This window comes from Fusarium odoratissimum (assembly GCF_000260195.1).
Source record: "Fusarium odoratissimum NRRL 54006 unplaced genomic scaffold supercont1.6, whole genome shotgun sequence".
NCBI lineage: Eukaryota > Fungi > Ascomycota > Sordariomycetes > Hypocreales > Nectriaceae > Fusarium > Fusarium odoratissimum.
This window is the reverse complement of record NW_022158692.1, coordinates 1,116,138-1,142,071: the sequence shown is the minus strand read 5'-3', so window position 1 is coordinate 1,142,071 and position 25,934 is coordinate 1,116,138. Positions and strand designations below refer to the sequence as shown.

The 25,934-nt window shown below is 49.1% G+C and overlaps 7 protein-coding genes across 13 annotated transcripts; 3 read left to right on the top strand and 4 right to left on the bottom strand.

Moving 5' to 3' along the window:
- Positions 1 to 116: 116 nt before the first annotated feature.
- Positions 117 to 5,079, bottom strand: FOIG_05037 (arf/Sar family, other). Of its 5 annotated transcripts, XM_031203414.1 has the most exons (5): positions 4,879 to 5,079; positions 3,399 to 4,811; positions 3,202 to 3,274; positions 3,106 to 3,125; positions 1,641 to 2,992 (listed from the first exon to the last, which is right to left on the bottom strand). In XM_031203414.1, the coding sequence occupies exons 2-5, from the start codon at positions 3,446 to 3,448 to the stop codon at positions 2,581 to 2,583; spliced, it is 555 nt and encodes a 184-aa protein (XP_031066993.1). In that variant the 5' UTR covers positions 3,449 to 4,811; positions 4,879 to 5,079; the 3' UTR covers positions 1,641 to 2,580. The 5 variants fall into 5 exon arrangements, with proteins under 5 accessions (XP_031066992.1, XP_031066995.1, XP_031066994.1 ...); XM_031203413.1 differs by having other exon boundaries at positions 117 to 2,992; positions 3,399 to 5,079; XM_031203416.1 differs by having other exon boundaries at positions 117 to 2,992; positions 3,202 to 4,825; positions 4,875 to 5,079.
- Positions 5,080 to 6,537: 1,458 nt separating this feature from the next.
- FOIG_05036 (DNA-directed RNA polymerase I subunit RPA2) lies at positions 6,538 to 10,652 on the top strand. Its single transcript, XM_031203412.1, has 2 exons — positions 6,538 to 7,239; positions 7,289 to 10,652. Exons 1-2 carry the CDS (start codon positions 6,769 to 6,771, stop codon positions 10,514 to 10,516), a joined length of 3,699 nt encoding a protein of 1,232 aa, XP_031066991.1. The 5' UTR covers positions 6,538 to 6,768; the 3' UTR covers positions 10,517 to 10,652.
- Positions 10,653 to 11,584: 932 nt separating this feature from the next.
- On the top strand, positions 11,585 to 13,640 carry FOIG_05035 (uncharacterized protein; the record flags this gene model as incomplete). Its single annotated transcript, XM_031203411.1, has 4 exons — positions 11,585 to 11,861; positions 11,925 to 12,055; positions 12,106 to 12,372; positions 12,421 to 13,640. The coding sequence occupies 4 exons, from the start codon at positions 11,585 to 11,587 to the stop codon at positions 13,504 to 13,506; spliced, it is 1,761 nt and encodes a 586-aa protein (XP_031066990.1). The 3' UTR covers positions 13,507 to 13,640.
- Positions 13,641 to 13,747: 107 nt separating this feature from the next.
- Positions 13,748 to 15,062, top strand: FOIG_05034 (uncharacterized protein). The gene is made up of 2 exons (XM_031203410.1): positions 13,748 to 14,361; positions 14,417 to 15,062. Exons 1-2 carry the CDS (start codon positions 14,001 to 14,003, stop codon positions 14,920 to 14,922), a joined length of 867 nt encoding a protein of 288 aa, XP_031066989.1. The 5' UTR covers positions 13,748 to 14,000; the 3' UTR covers positions 14,923 to 15,062.
- On the bottom strand, positions 14,417 to 19,910 carry FOIG_05033 (uncharacterized protein). 3 transcript variants are annotated; one of them, XM_031203408.1, is made up of 3 exons: positions 18,599 to 19,910; positions 15,856 to 17,328; positions 14,417 to 15,797 (listed from the first exon to the last, which is right to left on the bottom strand). In XM_031203408.1, exons 2-3 carry the CDS (start codon positions 17,179 to 17,181, stop codon positions 15,624 to 15,626), a joined length of 1,500 nt encoding a protein of 499 aa, XP_031066987.1. In that variant the 5' UTR covers positions 17,182 to 17,328; positions 18,599 to 19,910; the 3' UTR covers positions 14,417 to 15,623. The 3 variants fall into 3 exon arrangements, with proteins under 3 accessions (XP_031066987.1, XP_031066988.1, XP_031066986.1); XM_031203409.1 differs by having other exon boundaries at positions 15,856 to 17,305; XM_031203407.1 differs by having other exon boundaries at positions 15,856 to 19,910.
- Positions 19,911 to 21,161: 1,251 nt separating this feature from the next.
- FOIG_05032 (proteasome component PRE3) lies at positions 21,162 to 22,840 on the bottom strand. The gene is made up of 6 exons (XM_031203406.1): positions 22,643 to 22,840; positions 22,533 to 22,578; positions 22,462 to 22,476; positions 22,379 to 22,413; positions 22,087 to 22,327; positions 21,162 to 22,031 (listed from the first exon to the last, which is right to left on the bottom strand). Exons 1-6 carry the CDS (start codon positions 22,674 to 22,676, stop codon positions 21,713 to 21,715), a joined length of 690 nt encoding a protein of 229 aa, XP_031066985.1. The 5' UTR covers positions 22,677 to 22,840; the 3' UTR covers positions 21,162 to 21,712.
- A 77-nt stretch (positions 22,841 to 22,917) lies between these two features.
- On the bottom strand, positions 22,918 to 23,963 carry FOIG_05031 (uncharacterized protein). Its single transcript, XM_031203405.1, has 2 exons — positions 23,588 to 23,963; positions 22,918 to 23,531 (listed from the first exon to the last, which is right to left on the bottom strand). Exons 1-2 carry the CDS (start codon positions 23,821 to 23,823, stop codon positions 23,144 to 23,146), a joined length of 624 nt encoding a protein of 207 aa, XP_031066984.1. The 5' UTR covers positions 23,824 to 23,963; the 3' UTR covers positions 22,918 to 23,143.
- Between the last annotated feature and the right edge of the window lie 1,971 nt (positions 23,964 to 25,934).

The following is a 25,934-nucleotide window of genomic DNA, read 5'->3' as shown; positions in this document are numbered from 1 at the left end:
GGAAGGAATCACATTCGTACAATATTCAAGGGAGGAGGAAGGAAGGAATGTGCCGAAAACAGTGGCCCTGTGACGGCAACAACCTTCTTCCTAGACCTAGCCCATTTCACTGGACTTGCCCAGCTAACGATAACCTAAGTCAGGCATCCGTCCATTATCGAGAATCCACCCTTGGGCAACTTCTCTCCACCATCACAACTCTCAATCAGCAACGTCAACCTTCAGTTTCTGAGGTCAGCTCTCATCTAAGCGATGATTGAGTCACATCGCGATCCAATCGCTAGCTGATTCTCGTCACGTAGCGTCACTTTCTCCGCAGCTCCTCAGCTCCTTGACTACCAGGTGGTCCAGTCACGATAGCCTCAGTGTCAACTCCCAATAAGCATCCCAGGGTCGGTCATATCAGGGGTTCAAAAGTCATTCGGAACTTGAGCCGTGTGAGGGATGTCCATTTGCAGAAAAGCCATCGTCTAGCGCAAGACGTTCGATTCGCTCACAGTCGTTGACGGCGCTCCAATTAGAAGCCCGAGTCCACCTTTTTCCAAACCTCGAATTCCATTTCATTTCCGTACGAGGAAGTAATAATCTCGACCCTTTCCCACACGATAATTTCTTCTTATCTCTATTTCTACTTTATTCAAATCGGGTGCCAATACGCTTTACGCTTCTATCCATTGAAGCTCACTGACATTTTATAGGACGTTCATTTGCGCTGTTTGTCGAACCATCTTACCACTCCGTCTCCACCCCCGTACCGATAGAGTCCTCCGCTCCGCCTCCGTTCACCGCCGTCCCCGTCTGGTCGGAGCTCCCGAGGGCTGTCCGAGTGTGCAGCATGACCTCATCGCAATCGCTCATCCCTTTCAAAGTATCAAAGCTGAATGTCGCCCAGACTTGTTCCAAGCCAAGCTTTTTTACTATTTGTTCTATTTGTATAGGCTGTCCTTGCTTCCTCGCCTATCAACAACGATCTCTTGAGCAATGAGCTGCAGCACGATGGATTACCCCGACTTAGAAACAGGCAATACTGTCAAGGAATAGACACCCTTCGGAAATAACTCACACCTACAAGGCTTAGAGACATGGAAGTGACCATCTAGGAAAGGGACCCGTTCATCGGAAGCACCTGGCCGTTCAAGAAAACGACAACACCCAGTCAGAGGTACCCACGATAGCCTTCCCTGCTGCACCTCAGATCCTCACCAGTTCGTTCGCTCGGCTGGGGTGTGGGTGCGTGCGGGAACGCGATGCGCTGCGTGATGCGAGGCGGGATTGACAGGGCGATGAGCCACTGCAAAACTGGCGTGCGGCGCTTGTCAACTGCAGCGATGAGTTGGCCAACGCATCAAGTGGTCCGTGTGTAGCCTCCTAGAGTTTCCCTCATCAACAACCCCCTCCCTCACCTCTTTTCTTTCGTACTTTCTTGAACTGCAGATTTTATTCTCTCTATTTAGCCTACTATTTGGCGATATTCTGCAGCTTCTGGTTTACCTATTGGGCTTTTTTGTATTGAAAAAAGTCTCTTGGTTGTGAAAATGGGTGTTGATAAGTATCCACACCCAAGCATCACCTGGACCTTCTCCGCCTCACATTGACAACTCGACCCATGTCATCTGGGACATTCGATTCTTTCCAACAAACAGTCAAATGTTGAGAACCCATTCAATGTCTATTAAAGTCACTCATTATCCTCTCAACCAATACGGGTTTCGGCGATACAACTCAGAAAGAGTCCATCCCTTGCCACTATTCTTGACTCACAAAACACAACTCAGTCATACATTCAAACTCGTATTTGGTTCTGGTTCTGGTTCCCTTGTCTATAAACACACGCGTCTTCCCATCAACTACCAGGCTTAAAAACTGAACGAACATTTTCATAACGACATAATCATTCAGTCATCAGCCGTTTCTAGTCAGCCGCTTGCAGGTTACTTACACAAGCTGTGGCCGACAACTACACATGCTTTACTCGATCAAAGTATGTTCCAAGCAGAAAAACAACATCCAAGAATCATATCGTCGTCATCGTCAACAGCAGCAGAAACAATAGCGCCATCAACAATGGCAACAGCGCCTAGGCCCCCGGTGAATAACAAAAAGAAACAGTGAGGAATGGCAAGCGCCAATTCCATATACAAAAACGGCGTCCCTTGGGAAAAGACCTTTTCTCCTTTCTAGCCAGTGCTGGATTTCTTCCCACCATGCAAGATTATGCTCCGTCCATTAACAAAGAAAAGTGTCATGGTTTTCCAGGACCTGGGTAGTGGCGACATGAGAACAGCGAAGAAGTCTTTGAAACCCCGGTAAAAGCTGCATATGGGCCAACAGGTATCTGGAAAAATCATGAGCTCGTGAGAGAGGAATTTATATATGTTTACCCTTGCTCTTTTCACTCGCTTGTCATAAGCCGGTCTTGTGCTCTGTTGCTGGCTCGAGACGCAAGCAAAGAAGCCTTTGTCTGGCAGTTATTGGAACAACTAGCACAGACTTGGACGCTTGTTACCTCTTGAGTCAGAGGGTGTGGAAACATCCCCAAGCGAGTGTTACAGCCACCACACCAGCGAGTTATGGCGCTGATTATGGTCGCGTGGCATACTTCATTAGAAACTCGACTACTGCGTCAAGGTTTGTCTCTTCTTTCGCGCTGATACCATAGCAGCACACCTCACGGCCACGTATGCTCTTCAGGTCTAGCTCGTCAATCAACTCATCCACCGAAAGCTTGTCCGGAAGATCGGACTTATTCCCCAGGATGAGAAGTGGTATACCCTCAAGCGACTTGCGGCTCATGAGGTCATGGAGCTCTTCCTTCGCTTGGGGAATCAGTGGTGTATCGGCAATATCCACGATAAAGACGATGGCGCTCACGCCTCGACAATATCTTTCCCACATGGTTCGGAACCGGGGCTGGCCGCCAATATCCCAACACTTCAAGGTAACATGTCCGCGCTGTACCTTTTTCATGTTGAAACCAACGGTGGGGATGGAGCTATCATCATCTGGAGTTAGCACTGGGACCTCATGACACAGTTGAAATGTCCGGACGGGCTGCAGCGAGATCGAGGAAATTCATGGCAAGAGCCGGTATTGGGAAGCGCTTACTCGAGAGTGAATTCACCGCCCTACAAACGCGACAGTCAGCTACAAGCGGTCAAGCAAAAGAAAAAAAAAGGGAAAAAAAGACATGTCGGAACCTACAGCGAGAACTCGTAATAACGAGGTCTTTCCAGCATTTTGCAAACCAACCATCGTCACTTCCATTTCCATCGCCCTGGGAGTCATTATCAGCATGTGGGTTCAAAAGCTGTCGCAGCTATGCAGAATAGCGAGTCGCGAATGAACCGGAGGTTTCTGTCGGTTTCCGTGGAAGCAACCTCACGATTATGGCTACTTACCAGAACATGCGCATGAGCCAATTGTAGACCCTTTGGAATAACCCTGCCATATTTGCTATCGGTCACGAAAAACGTTGGTCGGGCTGCGGTAGGCGGTCGGGTGAAGGCGGGGGTGCTGATTGGAAGAACGCTGCAGCTTGTCGCAAAGACGAACGAGAGAAATGCCGTTTCTTTTGAAAGTTTCTCCTCTTTGACAGAAGAACACGAAATGTCTCGGTTTCGCGAAAGACGGTAGAAGATGTGGTGGGCGGGGTGTTTTATGGGCGGACAATTCTTGTTGGTGCTCAGATGCAGGGTCGTGGTCCAAGGTGACAGACGCGAGAGGAGCAGCAGGATGGCGGTTCAAGATGAAAAGCGACTTGTATGACGGTGGCAGGCGACAAGTAACATCTGCACCTGTAAAGTTGTGCGCGCCAGCGTCTAGGCGTTTGGAACAAGGTCGGCGTCGGCGTCGGAGGCGGGTTCGAGCGGCGATGGAAATAGTGAAGGAGGAGAGCCTCGTGGTGCAACGACGGAGGAGCAGTACCTAGATTGGCACAGGTGACGCCTAGGCGGAGGCACAAAAAAAGGGCCCCACCTGGAACGAGATGACGGCCGAGACAGTCAACAGAGACGCCAGAAAGGGCACCCCAAAGACACCAGCAGAGGCCACCAGAGAGACCACCAACGGGCACGAGCCTTTGGGGCCTTGAGGGGGCAAGGAATGGGGAAGTGGTGGGAACGACCCGTGCCTGGCGGCGCAAGTAGCGTAGCTTTTAGCGCAGATGCAGCGCCAAAGGAGCCCAGAGAGGTTACCGAGAAAGATTTGGTGCTGTAGATGGTTTAAGTCGAGTGTAAGCGCGAATATCAAACTCAACGCAGGTCGAGGTACTTGGCAGTCGTGAGACCAGCAGCTATCCCACTGCTAGCTACCTAAGCTACTAACTAACCCAGGGTATGTATCGATGGCAGCAGGAGAGCTCCAGGTCAGGTCAGGTCAGGCCAGGTCGGGAGGCCTAAGGCAAGGTAGAGCTCGTGCAGGGATGAGTAGTGAGCGGCGGGAGCGCCAAAAGGTAGTGATTGGGGACTGCAAGTCGTCGCGGGGTGTTGTGACATTCCAATCTTCAAATCACCTGGCCCAGCCAGAGGTGGCAGCAGTGTGGGCTAGGCGCTGCGGCGTTTCATTCGCTTGAACAGAGGAGAGCTTGCTTGAGTGGAGCGATGATCGACCAGGGCGCGCAGGGCTCCAGGAGACCAGGACTACGTCGACGTCAGTTCTCAAAGTCAAGGGCTTCTGTGAGGGCGCCTAAAGAGCGCTGTTGTGTCTTTGTATTTGTTCGTAGGGTCCTTGTCGCTGCAAGGCAGAGCGGTTGGCGAATGATGGGGCTGGTAGATAGACGTTTGAGTTCGATGTTACTATCTTGACTTTGCCTCCTAAAATCAAAGTGCTTCACGGTTAGCTGCAGGGTCTTGGAGAACGGGAGCCGGCAAACAAACCCACCCGATGGGTTGAGAGTAGACGTAGACGGTGACAGCGTTGGCGATCAATACTGGATCTGCTCAAGGTACTCAACTGACCAGGTCGAGCTCGACTTCTGGTTATAGGCTTTGAAAGCGGATTAGAGATCTCCTGGGCAATGCAGCTCCCTCCGGATCGTGCATTGGCGTTTCAAATACGGGCGGTTTGGGGTGCTTCAACGTTGTGTTGCAATAACACATGCAAAGTGTGGGCCTTGATCGCCAGCCACGGACAGCCACAAGTAAGGCGTTGATAACGGGACGATGAATCAAGTTTGTTGGACGACCTACAGATCAAGGATATCCGCGGCCTCGAACTACAAACCTTTGTTAAATGTAGTATTATAATTCAGCTCAAGTATATGTTTTTGAAGGTTGCAAGAGAGTGAGTTGTTGCAGGGTATGAGGTGAGCCACACATAAATCGCAGCCCTTCGCAGTGGCACTTAGGTAGCGGAGTCGTGATATCTGATGACCTCGAGGTTACCTTGACATCGAGATGATTCAAGGAGGAGCTGTGAAGATAGGAAGATATGTAGAGAAGATCATAGTGTAGAAGTACTCTTTTCTCCAGAAGGTGTACAGAGAGTTGATGGACCAAGACCAAGTGCAGCGTGTTGGGCTCTTGCCTGCAAATCAAGCGAAGTTGGTCAAAACCAACCGAGGTCTTACCAAAGCGTTTATCTCTAGGACCATTATTCAATCCCGGGCATGGTACCTGTATGTATGTATGTATGTACTGTACTGTAATGCAGGTTGGGCTGCAGTTGCTGCAAGCATCGCATTCGAGCCTTCTAACCCCAGCTCTTATTCGTGTAGTAATTGGGAAGCTTCTGCTTTTGGGCTGCAAGACAAGTGCGTCTCGTCATCCTTATTCCTCGAGGATGTGGCAGCCCAGAGTCACTCCGGAGTGTGTGGCGTGCTTCAAGTTCATCTGTCTAATTACCTCTTGTCTCTGCGCCACCGGAGATAACTACCTTAGTAGCTGAAAGTGCACTTTCAGTGGCCTTCAGTACTTGCGGACTCTCCATTACCACACTTGCTACCAACAAAGAAGCCGAATCGTGACCACCTTTCAAGTTGCAAACCTCGTCTTGGCCCCCATCTTGGACTTACACAGTCAGCGTCGTACTTAAATTATTTCCCAGGCACCAGCTTTAGGCCTTCATGCTCCAGAAGTGGTGATTGGCAACACAAAGGGGCCAACTTCTTTGCTAAGCATGCCTTGTGACTTGGGGAACGGTAGATAATTCGTCATCATTCTCGTTTATTATCGCCTCTAGCTAAAAATCCTGGAACGATGTAATCTTCTCGTTCGCGATGCTGCCTCTGTGGGAGCTGCTTCTGTGGGAGCTTGGTTCCGCAAGGATAAGATGGCCGGGCTATTCGCTATTGTTGATTCACTGCCGGTGTTTCATTTGACTGGTCTTGAAACTTATGCTTTCTTATTAAATTATGAACGCAACGAACCGTTTTAACCGCTCATGCGGCCGAATTCAAATGTTGCACTTAAATCGGTTGATTGATAGAAACCAGTTCCGCATTCGATGATGCTTGCTCCTCATTCGCTGGCTCACTACCCCACCCCGATAAGATAACGCAATGACTAAGCTTAGCTTGACTTTTTTTTCTGGCTGGGAACTTTTTTTTTCTGCGCTGCGATAGCCTCAATCTTTGCGATTGCGAGCGGTCTTACCAATAGATTTGCCGCTCCTCATTGTTCACAGCGGCAGGCAAGATTCTTCGAATGTTTTCTTCTATTGAGATTGACTCTACTACTGTTTATTTTGGAATTGCTGCCATCGCTCAGAAGAAATCACACCGAGTCTCGCTATTCTTGAAGCTCTAGGCCATTCTCTTGAGTTCCAGTCACCATGGCACCCTCGGCCACCGAAACCGAGTGGGATCACCAATTCCATACCCTGCGCCGAGAGGACCTCTTCCGAAACCCTCCCAAGGATCACACTGCCTATCCTGCCCTCCAATTAGCCGTCGACCCTCATCTCGAGTCCTTCAATGGCTTGTTTCGCGACGATGGCAAGCCAGGCCTGTTGGCGCATGGTATAGCCGACATTGGCGCCAGAACATACCTCGATGGCGACGACCGTGCCTCGCCAGATGGCAAGAATCGCCTTACTATTAGATACAAAGACGTCTTCCTTCAGAAGCCTCAGGTGCCCCCTTCCAATAAGATGGCCCGGAACCGTCAGGTTTTCCCCGCCGAGTGCAGAGAACGCCATGTAACATATCGAGGAAGGCTCTCAGCTACTCTTGAGTACCGCATCAATGGAGGAGATCCAGTTGAATTTACTCGAGAGTTTGGCCAAGTACCTGTCATGATCAAGGTTTGCATAGCAATTTCTGCTTTTGGGTTTTTTTACTCACATATACCAGTCGAACCGATGTCACCTTGAGAACAACTCGCCCGCGCTCCTTGTTGAGAGAAAGGAAGAATCTGAGGAGCTTGGAGGATACTTCATCGTGAACGGTATCGAGAAGATTATTCGAATGCTGCAGTTGAACAAGCGAAACTTCCCCATGGCTATCAATCGACCTAGTTTCCAGAACCGTGGCCCTGGTTATACTCCCTACGGTATCATTCTCCGTGCAGTTCGCCCCGACGAAACCTCTCAGACAAACGTCCTCCACTACCTCAGCGACGGAAACATGACCTTCCGTTTCTCATGGCGCAAGAACGAATACCTAGTTCCCGTCATGATGATCCTCAAGGCATTGGTCGAGACCAATGATCGCGAAATCTTCGAGGGATTGGTTGGTCCGGCTGGCTCCAAGTCCACCGAGAACACCTTCTTGACACACCGAATCGAGCTGCTTCTACGGACGTACAAGTCATACAACCTCTACAGCAAGTCGGATACAAGAGCATACCTGGGCGAGAAGTTCCGAGTTGTTCTAGGAGTGCCGGACACCATGACCAACCTCGAGGTTGGAACTGAGTTCTTGCGAAGAATTGTCTTGGTTCACCTTGGAAATGTTGATGTTACTGAAGAGCAGGATAAGGAGAAGTTTAAGCTGCTTCTCTTCATGATCCGAAAGCTTTATGCGCTTGTCGCTGGTGACTGTGCTGTCGACAACCCCGATGCCGTCCAGAACCAGGAGATCTTGCTTGGTGGTTTCTTGTATGGACAGATCCTCAAGGAAAGACTCGATGAGTTCCTCAGCGTCAACGTCCGAGCATCTTTGCGTGATTACCTTCGAAGGAATCCCGGCGTTGCCTTCACCTCCGAGGACTTCCGCAAGGAGTTCCCCAACAACATATTCCGCAAGGCCAACGAGAATCTCGGAAATGCCCTAGAATATTTCTTGTCAACGGGTAACTTGCAGAGTGCATCAGGTCTTGATTTACAACAAACAGCCGGTTTCACAGTCGTGGCTGAGAAGCTCAACTTCTTGCGTTTCATCAGTCATTTCCGCATGGTGCATCGTGGTGCCTTCTTCGCCCAACTGAAGACTACGGCCGTCCGTAAGCTGCTCCCAGAATCGTGGGGTTTTATGTGTCCTGTCCATACTCCTGATGGTGCTCCTTGTGGTCTTCTCAACCATCTTGCGCACAAGTGTAAGATCATGACTGACTATGTCGACGTGTCTCATATTGCTTCTCTCGCTCAGGAGCTTGGAATCGTTGACGTTTCCTCGGCTTCGACTGAAGAGAATGTCGTTGTCATGCTTGATGGCAAGATTCTTGGTTTCTGTACCCCCAAGGAGTCTGTCAGAATTGCGGACTGCTTCCGATACTGGAAGGTTGAGGGTACCCATGGAGTTCCTCTTCAACTTGAGATTGGTTATGTTCCTCCATCCAGGGGTGGATCTTATCCCGGTATTTACATGACATCAACACCCGCAAGAATGGTGCGCCCTGTCAAATACCTTCCTCTTCAAAAGGAGGATTGGGTTGGTCCTTATGAGCAGCCTTACATGTCCATTGCTGTCGTGCCTCAGGAAGTCGAGTCTGGCAAGTCAACACATGTCGAGTTCGATCCCACAAACATGCTCTCGATTCTCGCCAACATGACGCCTTTTTCCGATTTCAATCAGTCTCCCCGAAACATGTACCAGTGTCAGATGGGTAAGCAAACCATGGGAACTCCTGGCGCTGCTATCCGCTACCGAACCGACAACAAGTCTTATCGCATCCAAACTGGTCAAACACCCATTGTGCGAGCACCTCTTCACAACACATACGGCTTCGACAACTTCCCCAACGGTATGAACGCAGTTGTTGCTGTCATTTCTTATACCGGGTACGACATGGATGACGCTATGATTCTCAACAAGAGTGCTCACGAGCGAGGCTTTGGCCATGGTACAATCTACAAGACGAAGAAGATCTCGCTCAAGGACGACTCTCGAACCAAGGCTACCAAGAGTGTCACCAAGGCCTTTGGCTTTGCCCCACACAGTTACGTGAGCGCTCAGTACCAGGGCATGCTGGATGACGATGGTCTGCCTCATGTTGGTCGTCTGATTCAAGAGGGAGACGTCATCTGTGCCTGGCACACAGTGACTCCTGACTACAACGGCAAACTGGTGAACCTCGACGGCATCACTCACTATGAGAAGTACAAGGACTCGGAGAATGGGTTTGTTGAAGAAGTCCGCCTGATCGGAGCCGACTCAGGTAACGAGCCTCTGCAAACAATCTCCGTCAAGTTCCGTATTCCCCGATCGCCCATCATTGGTGATAAGTTCTCTTCTCGCCACGGACAGAAGGGTGTTGCCTCGCAAAAGTGGCCCACGATGGACCTCCCCTTTTCTGAGACTGGCATTTCTCCCGATATTATTATTAACCCCCACGCTTTCCCTTCTCGTATGACGATAGGCATGTTTGTGGAGTCGCTAGCAGGCAAGGCTGGCGCGCTGCATGGCCTTGCGCAAGACTCGACGCCGTTCAAGTTTGACGAAGAGAACACGGCAGGAGATTACTTTGGCCACCAGCTGATGAAGGCCGGGTACAACTACCACGGCAATGAGCCCATGTACTCGGGCATCACTGGAGAGGAGCTCGCAGCTGACATTTACATCGGAGTCGTCTACTACCAGCGACTGCGACACATGGTGAACGACAAGTACCAGGTGCGAACCACGGGTCCAGTCGTCCCTACGACCGGTCAACCTATTAAGGGCCGAAAGAGGGGTGGTGGTATTCGTGTCGGAGAAATGGAGCGTGATGCTCTGCTGGCACACGGAACTGCTTTCCTGCTTCAAGATCGTTTGCTCAACTGCTCTGACTACTCGAAATCGTGGATCTGCCGCCGATGTGGTTCGTTTCTTTCTGTGCAGCCAACAGTGTCACAGTTTGCGCCGGGCAAGAAGAAGGCCGCGAGCATCGTACGATGCCGTGCCTGTGCGGTCAAGCTGGACGACGCGGAGGGCATCGACCTTACCGAGATCCAGGGTGAGATTTGGGAGGACGGTCACGGTAACTCTTGGGTTGGAGGTGACCACACTACGCAGGTTGTTGTCCCTGGTGCGCTCAAGTTCCTCGATGTTGAGCTTGCTGCGATGGGTGTCAAGCTCAAGTACCGTGTGGACCGCGGCGATGAGCCTCGGAAGGGTCCGATGAGGCCTATGGCATTAGATGGCGTTCGGGTTGGAAAATAGAGGGATATACTGTGCTGATGATTTGTTTTTTTCTTTGAGCTGTTTATATGGCGGCGGCCCTGTACATTGACAATAGTGCAGCATGTTAATACGAGTATGACTTGACAATACCTTTTAGAATCTGCAAGTGTTTTTCAGTGCGTCTATACCTTCCTCTAACAGGCCGGTATCGTCACTGTTGCCCTATGACCCCTTACTCACAGGTAATCGTCATGACTTCACCGACTTTAGTCGGCTTCATACTTACACCGAGCCATCAACATCAGACATTTCTGCTGGATAAGCAGATGAAACCAATGACGGCAGCAACGCACATTGATACATATCCACGGCACCTCGGCATCGGACAGCGCCGAGCAAACGGAGCATGGGAACGTGGACAATCGGCTGCCGTGTTCCTTGGCCTGGAAACCAAGTGATACAAAAGAATAAGGCGGCTGCGAGTAGCCGAGACTATCGACGAATGGCAGCTGAGGAGACAGCTGTTGGAAGATGAAAGGAGTGTTTGTGATCCAAAAGAGGGAAATGTAACAAGCCGTTCTGTGATTCCGTCCATCTGCTACTTTCTCTTTGGCTGAGAACAGGGGCACACAACAACGTGGATCCTTTGTAGGATATGACAATAACATTGCACACAGAGAGAGTCTTAGTGGAGGATATAGATGAGGGTAGTGTTTCTTTGGTATATCTGGAGCAAGGTTAGAAGCATGGAGTGGTGCAACGAGCAGCAATAGCACACAGTCACTACAGCATTGGGTTGTTTATATAACCATGACTGGACTGGACTTGGTGTTTGTTTGTTTGTTTGTTTAGTCTACTCTTTTCTCGAGGTCATTTCGAGTCCTCGATAATCTTGAATCTTCCTGTTTTATCACTCTTTAATGCCTTAGGTAAGATTTATATATCGAGTAGGCCCATCTATAGCTGAACCTGCCCAACAGGTGCAGCAGCCGACAAGATTGCACCTCCCCTAGGAAGACAAAGCCTAGCTTCAACTTACCTAATTTCTACTTAACTTAGGCATACCCAAACTTGGGCCATTTACGTCTTCACATCCTCATCAACACCATGCGTATCATCCTCGCTTGGCTGCTCTTCGCTGCCGTCACAGCGCAGAGCTACAACTACGGCGGCGTTGATATCGACTCACTCACACGCAGACAAGACCCCGATGCGTCGATCGTCGTCAAGGCTTTGCCCCAGACTCGCAATGGCACTACACCACTGAGGCTCGAGATACGACAAATGAAGGCCGATCGATACAAATGGGACTTGTTCATACTCTCCATGAGCATGTTCCAGGATGTCAGTCAGGACGACCCTGCTTCGTGGTACAAGATCGCTGGTACGTTGCACTGTCTCAGATAGAACGTTGTGAAGAGGCCATACTGATGCCTTGCCTGTTCAGGAATACACGGAGTTCCCTTCGAGGCATGGAATGGTGTTGAGGCGGCCCCAGGAGCAAATCAGTCTGGTTATTGTGCTCACAGTTCTGTCCTGTTCCCAGTGTGGCACCGACCGTATCTAGCTCTCTTCGAGGTATGAGGAGACCTGTTATTCCTCATGCTTCTGCTAACAAGATCTAATAGCAAGAGTTATATCGAATGGCCAATGTCATTGCCGGCATGTTTCCTAACGGGACCGATCGGCAACCATATATAGATGCTGCACGCGACTTCCGAATGCCATATTGGGATTGGGCAATGCCTCCCCCTGAAGGAGAATCACATTTTCCTGATGTATTCTGGAATACGACTATCTCCCAGTGGGGCCCTCGAGGCGTTCAGGAAATACGCAACCCTCTCTACTCGTACAGGTTTCATCCAAAAAACGCAACTGCTATGATTTGGAGCCCAGTGAGTGCCCCCACGTTGCAAGAGAACTCGTCATTGACTGTCAACTAGCTGAGAGACTGGGATGAGACCAAGAGAGCCCCCAACGCATCTGAGAGTGAAACCGACCCGACATCTGACAACGAAAAGGTCAACGCTGCGCTACTATCGAGACTTCCAGAGATACAACGGCGCCTCTATGAGCTCTTGACTAGTTACAAGGACTTCAACAGCTTCGGGACTAAGGCATGGGGTGCTACGCAGAATTTGTCGACAGCGGACTCGATCGAATCTGTTCACGACATTATTCATACCGACGGCGGTCTGGGAGGGCACATGACATATGTCCCTTTGTCTTCGTTCGATCCACTGTTCCTACTTCACCATGCCATGACAGATCGAGTAGTTGCCATATGGCAGGCTCTCAACCCGTACTCGTGGGTCACTCCAATGCCGGCGGGCGAAAACAGTTTCACCACTCTCAAGGGGGAGATGCAAGACTCTCAGTCTCCGTTGACTCCGTTCCTTGCGTCTGTTGACGGCACCTTCTGGAACTCAGACACAGCCAGGACAACAGAAGCTTTCGGATACACGTATGCTGATACTGATCTCACGGGGAAACAGAAGGAAGATGTCCGACAAGACTTACAAAAGAAGGTGAGCGAATGGTGGGGAGGTTCAGCTGCGGTCGGTCTTCAGGCGAGCACGGATATTATGATGGCAGGCGGAATCTCTTCGACAGACTACACGACCAAATGGACCATCGCTGTCTTGGTAAATATGGGGGCATTTCCCGGTTCCTACGCCATCCACTTCTACCTGGGGCAGCCGCCCGCCGACTGTGGTGAGCAAACCTCCCATTATGTCGGCGGTATCCCATTTGCTGGCACACTCATGACAAACCCATCAGACTCGGTGATTGCAGCAGCACTGCCCATCGAATCTCGACTCAGAGAAAGGGTCATATATGGGGACCTGCCCAGTCTAAGTTTCAAAGACGTCGAGTATTATCTGCTGGAACGACAGAAGCTCCAGCTCTGTGTGATGGCCGACTTCAGAAGGGATGTGGATCCAGCTCAGGTCAGTGGACTACGTGTTGAAATTGTACGTTCAATTCACAAGGATGGTCGAGGTTCGTTCAAGATAGACACTTCTTAGGCGAATCTGTTGGGTTTTAGGGCTAAAGAACAGGTAGAACAGGACATGTTTAGAAGAGGTATTAACAAGTCTTTGCTGAATTGAATTTACTGAGCTAGTCTAAGAGACCCATTTGTCAGTGCCGAGGTTGTTTGATGCCTTGGAAGTTGGAGTCGGGGTAGAAAGGCGTTGGTGGCTTTACGGCACAGCGCAGCACCACATGGTCCTCAGGGAGCAAGAAAACTTATCGACTCAAACCAAGGTGCTAAAATTAACTGTTCTAAAGGCCTGCTAAGATATACTCAACTCATCTCAAGCATTTTTGTCCTTTAAGAAAGTGGTCACAAGTCTTTTGACACCCAGAGGCTTGGTATTGTCTCTGATGCAACCTCATCTCAGCTGCTATGTCATAACAAAACGCCATAAGCATTGTTTCGCCCTTTTTAAGCAGTATATAGCATATTTCCAGTTCCCCCACAATCGTCTGTAATATCTAAATCATCAAATATCACAGCATGGCAGACTCACACATCCCATCCGTTCCTCCACCATGGACCCTTAAAGGCGACATCTACGCCTTCATATTCTGGACGTCTCCCTCACAAGCCAAAGAAGGTCTTCCTGCCATGGCTTACTCTCCTCTTGAAGGACAATCTGACTTTGCTAAAGATCAGAAAGCTCTTGGAGGTCTGAGTATGTTGCAGCTTATTCGCTATACGGACTCTCCCGTTGGACCCTACGATGAACTTATTCTCGCGCCGGGGACTTTTGGGTATGAGAAGGAGGATGAGAATGGGAGGAGAGTGAAAGGGAAAGGTGTTAAGATTACGAGGATTTATGTTTCTCATAAACATACGTGCTACAACGGTAGAAAGAGTACGTCTACTCTCTCAATATCTTCTCTCTTCGCCTACTAACAAAGGATATTTAGACTGGAACGTCCCCAAACACCTCGCCAAGTTCGACTGGACTGATAACTCAAACGGCTCTATAACTGCCAAAGTATATCCTCACGATACATTGCCCACAGACTCAGCTGGCTCTGAGTCAGCCTCACCAGATCACACTCCATTCTTCCAGGCCACCTTTAAGCCCATTCGCTATGCGCCCTCATTTCCCTTCCGAACTTCATGGATCAACTATTTGGGCTTCGACACCACCTTGGTCTTTCCTCCTCTCCCTGAAGGCGCTGGGAGCCAGGGCGAGCTGCCTGGTACTGACCAATGGTGCTCTGTCGTTCCGCAGCAGTCTACGTCCAAGTGTATGTTGGGCTGGTTTGACGTTGAGCAGCATCGTGATGAGGAGGGGAAGTTAACGGGTGAGTTTGAGAACTTCTGGCTTGGTTGGTCCAAGTGGCAGATTGGAATCAAGATGGAGAACTCTGTTATCGAGTTTGATCATCCAGAGACGTGGGAGCCTCCGAGAACGAGACTATAAGCAACATTAATAGTTCACAGTTTGCTTATATGGATCTGAAAGTCAACTCGGCCATCAAGAAATCTCTGTTCGAGACCTATGCGCTAGGAGAGAGTCATGCAGGTTACTATATACGTAAGTAAGCAAATGCCTCTTTACCAAAACACCATCAACTCCAGTGTTTGCGTGCCACAAAATAATAAACAACCTCAACCCCGTCTCCCAACCAACAGGTTGCCTCTGCTGGCTCTCTGTACCCATATCCGTAGCCCATGTCTGTATAAGTACCCCAGTCTACGCAAGAAATACAGCTTTCTTGAGCAGCCCACTGCTCGCTCTTTCGACCCGTCCTTCAAACACGAGCATGTCCAACATTGTCATACACTACTCCGCTCTCAGAATCAGCCCTGTGAAAGCTATTCGGTTTCCTCAACATCCCCTCTCAATCGTCATAAGCTATCCATACAGGATAGTAGCAGGGCCATAAGGCCCTTGTCAATAGCTATCATCGGAACTAACACCAGGGGTGAAGTTGATCAATGGCTGCTTGTTTTTCGGCAGATCGCCCTTGTGTCTCGCATCGGTTGAAGTATTTGGTTGCCAGGGCAATCGGAGTCAGTCCCATATTCATCCATTAAGGCAGACGATCAACGTTTATCCACTGTAGATGCGGGTAGCTCTGTAAGGGTAACACATTGTCTGACATTCACTTGTGACTTCATTCACTCAGTGTTTCCAGTTCCCCCCTGTTTGGCCACTACTTCTCGTGCATAAAACTCGACAAGCATAGTCGCATACGCTTCCAGATCTTCCACTGGAACGGCTAATCGAAAATCGTTGAGGAGCAAAAATTGGAGCTCGAGGTGGTTTAGTTCAACCAAAGGCAGACCACCAACCTATCGTGTCGTTAGTTTTATCTCAGCGAGAAAGGGGCAGCAGAGCATAGTTACATACCTTGGCATATCTTGAATTGGTGTAGAAAACATCTGAGAAGAACTTGCTTGCACACGTCACACCAGAGATGATGAGACGGTGTATATTGAAACTGTCGACAACAAAGTATGTCGCCGCTGCAATACCACTGTATTCAGTAGGGGTAGCAGCTCCCTTATGGCTGCTTGTCCGGCTTGGTCGAGTTGAGTCAGCCATTTCCTCATCGTCGTCATCTGCCAGGTCCGAGTCACTCTCGTCCACATCCATGCCCTCACCGCGCATAGGGGTGTCTTGAGGAGAAGTTGCGTTTGGTTGCTGGGATCGCGTTTGCCGTCGGTTCTCTTCATTCTTCGTGACCATATCGTTGACACGTTCGGTCATACGATCGAAGTATACCAGCAGACTAAGGAAAACCTCGTAGGTAGTGGGGCAGTATTTGTGTATTCTCGAGAGGTAGCTGAGAATGGTGATAGCGGGGACATTCTTGCCGTGAAAAGCGAGAACTGAATGGTTCAACGATGAGATCGAGCTGCCACTGGTGTCCCCAGACTGATTGGCCTGTTGTTGATGAGCAACATTGCGCTGCATTGCATCGTGCTGTAAATCGTTGGTGGTCGTGATCTTTGTTAGTAACGCAGCAACCATCTCGATGATATCCCCTATGGGCATACCACTAATCTCATACTTCATCTGCTGAAGAGGCGGATCATTGAGGATGCCGGATCCGCCATTGCCAGATAGCAGGTCGGCGCTAGCCAGACTCTGGATATGCGCTAGATCACGGATGTGTATGACAGTCTGTACTGGCGGTTGCGACGATGCGCCGGAGAGAGGAAAAGAAGGGTTGGGTATTTGGAAGTCGTCGGATGCAGGAGATGGCTGTTGAGCAGAAGAGTTGTGAGAAATTGGGTCGGGCTGGGAAGCGTGACCTAGGGGACCAGAGTCCCTCGCGTCAGATGCCATAGACGGACTCTTTGCATCATCGGCATAAGCAGGGCCGGTGGCAGCAGCGGGCGATGAGGATGGAGGCGGGGAGGGGAAGCGTGAGGCTCCGCCAGTGGCCGACACGTGGGCGGTTTCGTGACCCGCAGGCACTGGAGTAGAAGTTGACTCTGAAGCCGGTGCAGATGCAGGCGCGTGTGACCACGTCGCAGAGCTGTGGTTGCTGCTGAAGTCGGCGAGTTCTGCTGTACGCTGCGCTCGCGGGGTAGTGGACCGTCGTGATCGGCTGCCGGATCGATAAGAAGAGGAAGAGTCGTGTGAGTGATGATGCTGAAGGGAGGGGTTGGCAATCATGGTATGAGGATATGAGGTGTCTGAGATGATGTCGCCGATCACAGCGGCCATAACATCGCTATTGTGCAGACTTTCGTGGGTGATTGAAGCGAAAGTTATTATTAAGAGAAACGGAGGGGTATCGTCGTTGTCGCTGGTCTCGCAGATGAAAGTGAAATCGTAAACGGCGAGTAAACTGCGGGACAAAATAAAAACAAACTATTAGTCGTCAATATCACATAAAACAATATCGTATATGATAATATCGCTTCTTAGGGATTTCAAGCTGTGGAAAAGGTCGAGGCAATGCAGAATGGAGGCGATGACGATGTCAGAAGCCAAGACAAGTTGAGGAAATCGAAAAGAATCAAGCAAATGGAGGGGACAACATGCAGTAGGAGGGGAGAGGATCGGGCCGGTGGAGACGCCTAAGAACCAGAACCATAACCAGGACAAGGACAAGCCCGACAGTGGATGCTGGAGGCGTTTTGGAGGCTGAGTGAGCAGTCACTGGAGCCAGAATGAGGGGACTCCTGGTCAGCCTGACTGACTAGCAACTGGCGTCGTCCAGTGGGTGCCCAGGCGTTCAACAGCCTGCTAATGAGTGGTCCTCACAGCGCACCAGAGCAAAGCACCTGCCCCTCGTGGGTGAGCCAGCGGGTACCGAGTGGTGGTCGAGGCGGATGGTGGGGTGAAGGCCGATTCATTCTCCCCGACAAAATCTCGGAACCAGCTCAGTGGTGCATCTCCCTGGTCTGATTGGTGCATCTTGTTGCAACAATTCAGGGTTCTGAGTGTTTTTTGGTTCGCCTTTCCCCTTTGCTTGCCATCTTTTCTTTTTCTGGATAATTCGAGGGTGTGCCAGTGCAATCCACGGCTACTTTAACTGTCTCTGGATCCATCAAGAGAATGAATTCTTGTTGGGTGGGTGTTGAGGTGTCATTCGTCGTCGATCATATCCTGTCAAGAGGATGCGCAAAAGATATGCCCATGGCTTTTCGTCATTCGAGACAAGAAATATGCGGATTTGCATGGCATAGCCTGATATACCACAGGCAATTGTTCGAATGACGAGAGCGGCGGGACGACCATCGCGTTGCCACCTGCAGTGTCGTTGAAACCAGAGGAGGTTTATCGATATGTCCGATATGTCGGCCATGGCAACTGTAGTGGCGTTTGTGAATTCGCATCCGTCTTGAAAGCACAGGCCGACGACGTCACCACCCCTGTCCCCATATTGTGCAGCCATCCAGAACTCGAGGGTGGGTGGCTGACTCGGTCCCTGAGACTGTTCACCAGGCGCCCGCGTGTTTGCGACAATTTTCCTCCGTGGTCGGGTTTCACTCAGGTTCGGCAAACTGAATTTGACACTCATGTATTGATGAAGGGTGACGATGTGTGGTACACGAGGGAATAATAAATGGTAAGGCAAACATGTAACTGGGCACATGAAACACATTAAAATGAAGCAAACATATGGCTCACTTACCGAAGGCTACGCAGATAAAGCAGATTTCCTTTGAACCAGGTAAAGCCAGTCGCAAGTGTATATGGGTGTAACGATATAAAAGGAGCTACCGTGCGAATTGATTCAGGGAGATATGCTCGAAGAGCCTCTTTGGATTCGGAGTAGGTTGAGGTTAAGGCAAGTTAAGAGTGACAAGCACCAAAGGATAGAAAGCGATTGGTTGTCTTAGGTAATGTTGAAGCGTGATTCCAAGACTGGAGCGTCTTCCGGAGAAGGCGACGGACACGGCGAGGAGCGGCCACCAGAGCGGAGCGCGTTAGCTGAGGATAAGTCCAGAGCTTTGGTCGATCGACACCTCCTAAAAGAAATGATTCGAGATCAGCTGCCGCTTAAAGTTATTAAGCTCGAACGTGTGAGTGCGTCTTCTATTCGGATGTAGAATACTAGAAGCAGTTCATATCACCACGTTAGGTTTCGTTATGATAACCAGGCCGATAAACAGATACCGCTAGGAAATAGCGGGCAATAAATCGCTGTAAGCTCCGAGTCCAGCAAAGCGACACGCAAGCGAGCACTGACGTTTCGACAAACACAGCTATAAAATTCTTGGTTCAAGCCCCGTTCACTGCAGGGGGAAGAACGACAGCGAATCGAATGACACGGCTTTGGGGTATGTTTTGGCTCGGTCGACCAAAATAGCTTGGCCTGGAGGCTTTGGTACTCTTATGGTCCGTTCGCTGGGGCTGGTCTGAATCTGAATCTAGCGTAGGGGTCTCACGGGTCTCTCTCCAGGTCAGGCGAGTGCCCTGTCGATAATGGCTCGAGCTCGCTGTATAGTGGAGTTGAGATGGAGACGAGTTGATCAACAACTCGATATATGATATTCACGTCTTGAGGTACGTAAGGCTTAGTGAACTGCTGTATGTTAAAAAAAGAAGGAAAAGGAAAATCGTCAATAACGTGGGGACAACGATATGCGTAGTCGGTGGAGAAGAGGAAAGGAGAGAAGCTATTTTTAATATCTCTTGGCGAGCTGTGAAACAGTTGGAAAGTTGTTGAGTCGACTCTGAATCAGGGAAAGAATCCATCAAGCGCTTCTTTCCTCCTTGATCCTGATACTTCGCTTCTACTTATCTGTCCCAAGGTACGATGGGAGGGAAGGAGTCTTCCTGCTTACTCTTTAGGACCGTACCTTCCTAAACAAATACTAGTGATTGTAGATCAGGGGTTTTGACAACGACATGGCAGGCTTTGTTAAGATTGAGATATGTACAAAACAATGACATCGTGCTCTGTATTTCATCCTTTCTCTTTTCTATGCCAGCTTCAAGAACTGTCATTGTATCTTGTCAGTTTGAAGTGGTCCTCCACATTTCCAGAAACAGTCCAGAGCCAAGGATCGACGCACGTGGGTGTGATAACTCTCCTCTTTGAGAAACAAACAAGTGATGTGATATTTTCAACAAGAGCCAAACTCTTCGAAAAACGGGTTCTACAACTCAACTCCGGAAATATGAAAACCAGTGTGGTTGCGTAGAGTTGTCATGCATGAAGGCTTAAACTCGATAGCTCAAAGGGCAAAACATGGTGAGATCTTCAGTCTTTAACAGATTATTGGCAGTTTCAACTCGATTTATCAGGCGTATGATAAGAAGAGGAATAATCATGTTTCTTATTATACAGTTGATGTCCTGCTCGGAATGTAACCAAGAAAACTTCTATCCCTAAGCTCAGATGTCAAAAACAAGTAGTCCAAAAGCCTACTCAATCTATCCTAAGGTTATCTGAGTATTTTTGTCATCTAGAAAAGAGGTCACAGATTTCTTGCCTCCCCTTGACCACCAAGGTATCAGTAAATGTTCAGCATCCAAGTCATCATTTCAACCTGATTGACGCCACAGCCATCGGCTTGATACAACCTCCAACTCGGCGTTCGGTAAGTTGTCGACCGAAGGTACGTAGTTGTGAGTTGATAAGCCCTCTCAAACTGAGTGGACAACCAAGATGCTGAATACCGGTTATCTGCAGGTTGACCGTTTCAACAATACAAACCCGTCATCAACACGAGAACTCACCACCCTGGGACTTTCACGAAAACAAAACTTGATATAGGGTTCTCCTGCGTCTTTTTCCGTTGGCAAGGGTCCACACCGGATATATACAAAGGGCCACCGACATCGGGTGCAACCTCTTTGGGGCTGCAGTCTTACGATTGAGTCTTATGCAGGAGAGTGAATTTACAATCCCTGATCACTTGAAAAAGGATCCTTACAGTAGCGATCTTCTCTCATTTTCATGGATGTACACGTGCCCTATCTTCGTCAATCAACGTCTCTGCCTCTTATCGCTGGCTGATATAAATCATAAGATACTTCAAAGTTCACCGCTCAGGTATACAATAAGATCCAAGACAGAGTCAGTAAGTAAAGCACGGGCATCTTATGCAGTCGCCTTGAACCAAAGAGCATTTGCCGTTCAAGCACATGGCAAGTGTTCAGCTGGAATAGCGACTCCCGCATCACCAGGTACTTACCACACAAGTCTCGTGAGTCCCTCATGGGTCGCCTTGAGTCCACTCTGCTGCAAGTCCTGATACACCAATTTCGTTCATCACTGGAAGTCTCATTCTAGAAGAGCGGTGAACAATCAAGATAGCCGCCACCACTTATCAATGTACGCCTTGCTTTGGAAAGCGATTCATTTGGGTTGTTTCGAATTGATTTGCACCATTATGTAGACTCGTATTCCAATGGCTTGCAACCAAGCAATGTTGCCCCACGTTATCAACCTAATCGCAGCTTCACATGATGCGGGGATTGGACTTGGGTCGCGGCCCGATGCATATCCCGTTCCGCTCCCATATTGGATCCTGATTTGTTTCCTAATGAGGTCGGTAGATGTATTGGTTTTCTTGTTCCCATTATCTAGTGTACAGCGCTTCCAGCATCTATCGTTGGCTGTTCTCTGAAGAGTCTGACCATATGCTCTTCATTCTTTACCTCAGCATCAGCTAGGGGTGCCCATGGAAGGCCTCTCCCTCGTTCGCACACCCTTTGTCATGACGGGTTTCATAGTAGCACTGCTCATGTTATGTCGTTTCTCCTTTCCTCACTTTGTCCTGATTAATAAGGACGATTACTCGTGCCGCACGGCGTAGTCGGTATCAGGGAGATACAAGTGTCGGTCCGCGCCGTCCTTGGTGAGGACGACCATACGAATGACACCACCAGAGCTACCGTCCCACTTGATGGCCTCCCTCAAGGCTCCCTTGACGAAGTTGACTGCATCATCCTTCTCCATGCCCTCTCGCCAGTTGGCATCACAGTAACCATAGATGTAAGTCGATCCTGAACCGCCGATAGCATAAGATTGCTTGTGAAGGGAACCGCCCAGGGGAATAGAGTAAACTTGGCCACCGAATCGCTCATCCCAACCAGCAATGATGAGACCAGCCCTAGAGATGATTATTAGTATCAGTTTCGATCTAAGATGGGGTTGTCAGAACGTACGACAGTCTGTCCTTGTTGGCGTAGCAGATCTCCTGGAAGATTGACGCAGCAGTCTGTGTCATGGGGGGCTTGCCATTGGTCATGGCAAAGAGTCCGAGCTGGTATTGAACAATATCGGCAACAGCCTGTGTGTCGGCAGCTGAACCAGATCGGCAGCACCAGATAGTGTCATGTACTCTCGTCAACTTGTCTGTCACTCGGTTTGCGATGTAGGCACCGGTCGTTGTTCGCGAATCCGCACCTGAGAATAACTGTTACTAGATGCACCTTCGTTGGGGCATGAGATACCTACCAAGAATGACACCGTCCTTGAAAGTAACCGCCATACTATGGTATGTTAGGCTATGTCGTTTGCATCATTAGGGAGGCACATACATCGAGGTTCCCAGGCTTTGAACATGTTAGCAAGCTGCGCTTAATGACAGGAGGTATCATTCAATACTTACTTGACCTCTCCCTTCTTCAGGCGATCCATATCAACATGGATACCATCTGGTGATATCTGTAAGCTTCCGTATCGACAAGGCCAAGCTATGACGAAAGAGTTTCAACGCACCCTCGTTCAATACTCCAGCGTTACCGAACTCCATTATGACAATTTAGTGATGTTTTCTTGAATTTTCAAAGGTATTAGTTGATCGATCGTTTCGGAGTCGTGCTTCGTAATGGTTCGTGGTCGTTGCTCGCTGCTCGGGGAAGGCTGGAGCTCAAGTGAAGCTCAAGGCAGCTCTGAACGCGCAGCCGCGCCAAACAGCCAGCTATTGTATCATGTGATCTTCCACGTGACCCGCTCGAAGTTGTTTGCATGAAGATGAGGTTGACTCTAACAGCACTCCGAATTCTTGATACAGTTATTGGTATGGTCTTATGGAACTTATGGGTGTTTTTTTATGTGTTTATTTGTCTTTTTCGTCGTTTATGGTAGTTACGCGTCCAGGAGTTTGGAGGAATTGTGGTATATCAAGCATGAACCAGCTGGACCAGCCAAAGCCAGCACATGCGTGGTCCTCCTACTGAATTACTTGTACATTAATGTGGATATTTATGTTCTAGCTCTTCAATGCTTATGCAACTCCTGATCCGGTCCCTCGGCCTGGGCAGCTGCTGTGGTTTCTGCACCACCCTCCTTCTTGTCCTTGTCACCACAGCCACAGTCATAAAAGTCGCCAATATTTTCGCAGTCAAAGAGAGGCTTGTGTACCCTCTCGTTGACAATGTTGTGGGCGAAGCACAGCCATCCAGCCGCTGCGTTGCGGCTGCTAGTCTGTGGCGGATACTGGGCGAGAAGCTTTTGGAAATGCGCCGCACACTGACCGCAAGGATAGAGTCGGGCGAATAGGTGCATGAAGGTCTCAAGAGCCATTCGATCGTCTTTGGTTGGCTTATCGGGGAATCGTGCCATCATCGTATGGAGAAACTTCCACGTCGCGTGGCCAAGTTCAGCCCTGTGAAGCAGTGTTAGTGGTGCTTTTACTCGTGAAAGGAAAGTCTATCAACATACTTCAACGTCGCGTTCTCGAGCTTAGGCGCAATAGAGTTGCCATCGAGGAGACCAGCAGGCAGAGCGCCGAGGTCAGCAGCGAACTCAGATCGAGGGGCTTCTTTCAGGGGCAGTTCAACATCATTTTGGTATTTAGGAAGAATACTGCGCGAGGGTCCGGAGAAGAAATAGGATAAGGTAAAGAAGACTCCAAGGACCAGAATAAAGGTCAGTGTTAAATGCTGTCGACGAGCCATGATTAAGTGTTGAAGTTAAAAGAGTGAGATAGAGGTTAATCCTCCAGAGGCTTGAGTTGATGGCTCATGATAGTAGATAAATTCCAGCAGGGACCTCTATCGAACGAGCTTCTGGGCGAAACTAACCAGTTACAGCAAGAGACCATGGGAGTCCTGAAGCAGCGGGGGGTCCAATTGCACAAATGAGACGCCAGATCACCCAAAATAAAGTGGCATGAGTGGTTGGTGGGGCCGGCCGTCGCCGGGACGGATGCCCGTTGAGATCGGTGGATCCCCGGGAGCATACGATCACGAGTATTGACGTTCAACTACAGGTGTGAAGTTGCATCACGATTAAAGCACAAGAGTATGTTGTTGAATGCTTACTTTGGAAGTGATATGGAAACGAAGGGCTCGAATTTATCGTTGTCTTTCTCTCTATGTAGTATTCACCCCATCATACAAAATCAAACTATCATGAATGAATGTGAGCATATAAAACCTCCAAGGCCAGCACAACGGCCTCATACATATCGCCTCCATGAACGACCAGGTCAAGCATATAAGACCATACAAAATCCGCCGGCAGAAATTTCCATACTCTCTAGCGCCGCGTGTTGAACACTTGATTCCATTCTCACTGCACCTACCCTATACGCATAGTGGAATTCGGATTGATAAACGTACCGGTTTGACTACAACTTGTTGATGTTAGACACAAGCCATTAGTCTTCATCGTTTAATAGTACTGATACCGTCTATCTGTAGGGACCGTATGGTAAATATATATATATAGTCCTGTATTGGTAGTTCTATCTGGGCATCTACCAAACGCCTGAAAACTTTGACCGGCTGAAACAGTTCACCCTTAACACAATTGCCTATCACGATGAAACATATGGACAGATGGACACAAGGGAAAGGACAATATCGTGCGAGCTCACGCGTTCAGGAAGACAGATATAAAAACCACAAACTGCAGAATGCAAGAGCAATATGTCTAGCTTGAGGACGCCCACAGTACAGGACCAGGAACAATTATGGTATCACAAGAGAGAGATGACATTCAAGCTGACTAGTCACATTGATAATAACAGTTGGAGAGTGCTAACCAAGTTTTGTCAGTTAGCATCATATGTATGAGTCCTTCATCCAGGTTGTTAGACCTTTCCATCATCAATATCGTAAACAACAACACAGGAGAACATAGACACAGAAAGTGACAAGTCACTAGATGACTGAATCAAGGAAAGTATAGAAAGAAACTTCACTGGAAAGACAGACTGACATTGGTATTGTCATCAACTCATGAGCCAAGCAACCTGCTACGCGATATGATTGATCAGACAAGAGACAGACCTATGAATAGCGGAATCAGAGTCATTACTATTCCCTTAAGGTTGATAATATATGAAACCAAGATCCAAGACACATTCCAGAGTTGCCTCGTGGCTTGTTTTGCTTTCGATCACTCCTTCAAATACGCATAGCCCTGTTTACAAATGTGACAGAGATACTCGAAATGCATGGCCTGGAGGCTCAATCGACAAACCATTCCAGCCTAGATGGAGAACAAAGGAAAGACTTATGCATGTCTTAGTTCGCGGGTTATTGGATGTCTCTAGCAGATTGGAGGGACCGCCAATATAAAAGCCACTCGCATACTTAGCTCGATTAACCCGAGACCATCACGACGAGGGCAGTTATCGGTATGCAAAAAGTATCAGCCATCTGTATGAATGCACACAGTGACCTGCTGGAGGAGATACTCATAGTAATGTCCAGCGGCTTATAAAAAACGAGACACGTTAGGCCGGAGGAAGAGGCTATGCCGTAACCTCTTGATTGGATGTGATCAGCCTTGCAGTCCAACCTACCGAGACGAATGACAAACAAAGGGCCACAACAGAGAGTATAAAGACGAATTATAATATGATGACATCGGATGTCCCAGCTTGCCTTTGGCATGTATATGTCCGCCGTGAAGTGACATCCAGCGTCATCCTTGACATGTTAGTATGGATCACGTTCATGCCACGAGCTGAAGAAACCAGGATAGACTGAGGAGCTGAGGCTCTCCGCCTTCATGGAATTGAAAGGAAACAACCGAGTCTGGGGATTTGACTCAGCTG

Bases quoted from the DNA above. Each gene is read 5' to 3' on its own strand.
- FOIG_05032 (XM_031203406.1), bottom strand. From the start codon at position 22,676: ATGGAGTTCGGTAACGCTGGAGTATTGAACGAGG. The intron at 22,579-22,642 runs GTGCGTTGAAAC...AGATATCACCAG, and splicing joins CGCTGGAGTATTGAACGAGG to ATGGTATCCATGTTGATATG. The intron at 22,032-22,086 runs GTACGTTCTGAC...AATCATCTCTAG, and splicing joins GCCAACAAGGACAGACTGTC to GGCTGGTCTCATCATTGCTG.
- FOIG_05034 (XM_031203410.1), top strand. From the start codon at position 14,001: ATGGCAGACTCACACATCCCATCCGTTCCTCCACCATGGACCCTTAAA. The intron at 14,362-14,416 runs GTACGTCTACTC...AAGGATATTTAG, and splicing joins GTGCTACAACGGTAGAAAGA to ACTGGAACGTCCCCAAACAC.
- FOIG_05036 (XM_031203412.1), top strand. From the start codon at position 6,769: ATGGCACCCTCGGCCACCGAAACCGAGTGGGATCACCAATTCCATACC. The intron at 7,240-7,288 runs GTTTGCATAGCA...CACATATACCAG, and splicing joins AAGTACCTGTCATGATCAAG to TCGAACCGATGTCACCTTGA.
- FOIG_05033 (XM_031203407.1), bottom strand. From the start codon at position 17,181: ATGGCCGCTGTGATCGGCGACATCATCTCAGACACCTCATATCCTCAT. The intron at 15,798-15,855 runs GTATGTAACTAT...ACGACACGATAG, and splicing joins CCAATTCAAGATATGCCAAG to GTTGGTGGTCTGCCTTTGGT.
- FOIG_05037 (XM_031203413.1), bottom strand. From the start codon at position 3,448: ATGGCAGGGTTATTCCAAAGGGTCTACAATTGGCTCATGCGCATGTTC. The intron at 3,275-3,398 runs GTAAGTAGCCAT...AATGACTCCCAG, and splicing joins TGGCTCATGCGCATGTTCTG to GGCGATGGAAATGGAAGTGA. The intron at 2,993-3,105 runs GTAAGCGCTTCC...AGATGATGATAG, and splicing joins GGCGGTGAATTCACTCTCGA to CTCCATCCCCACCGTTGGTT.
- FOIG_05031 (XM_031203405.1), bottom strand. From the start codon at position 23,823: ATGGCTCGTCGACAGCATTTAACACTGACCTTTATTCTGGTCCTTGGA. The intron at 23,532-23,587 runs GTATGTTGATAG...ACTGCTTCACAG, and splicing joins CTCGAGAACGCGACGTTGAA to GGCTGAACTTGGCCACGCGA.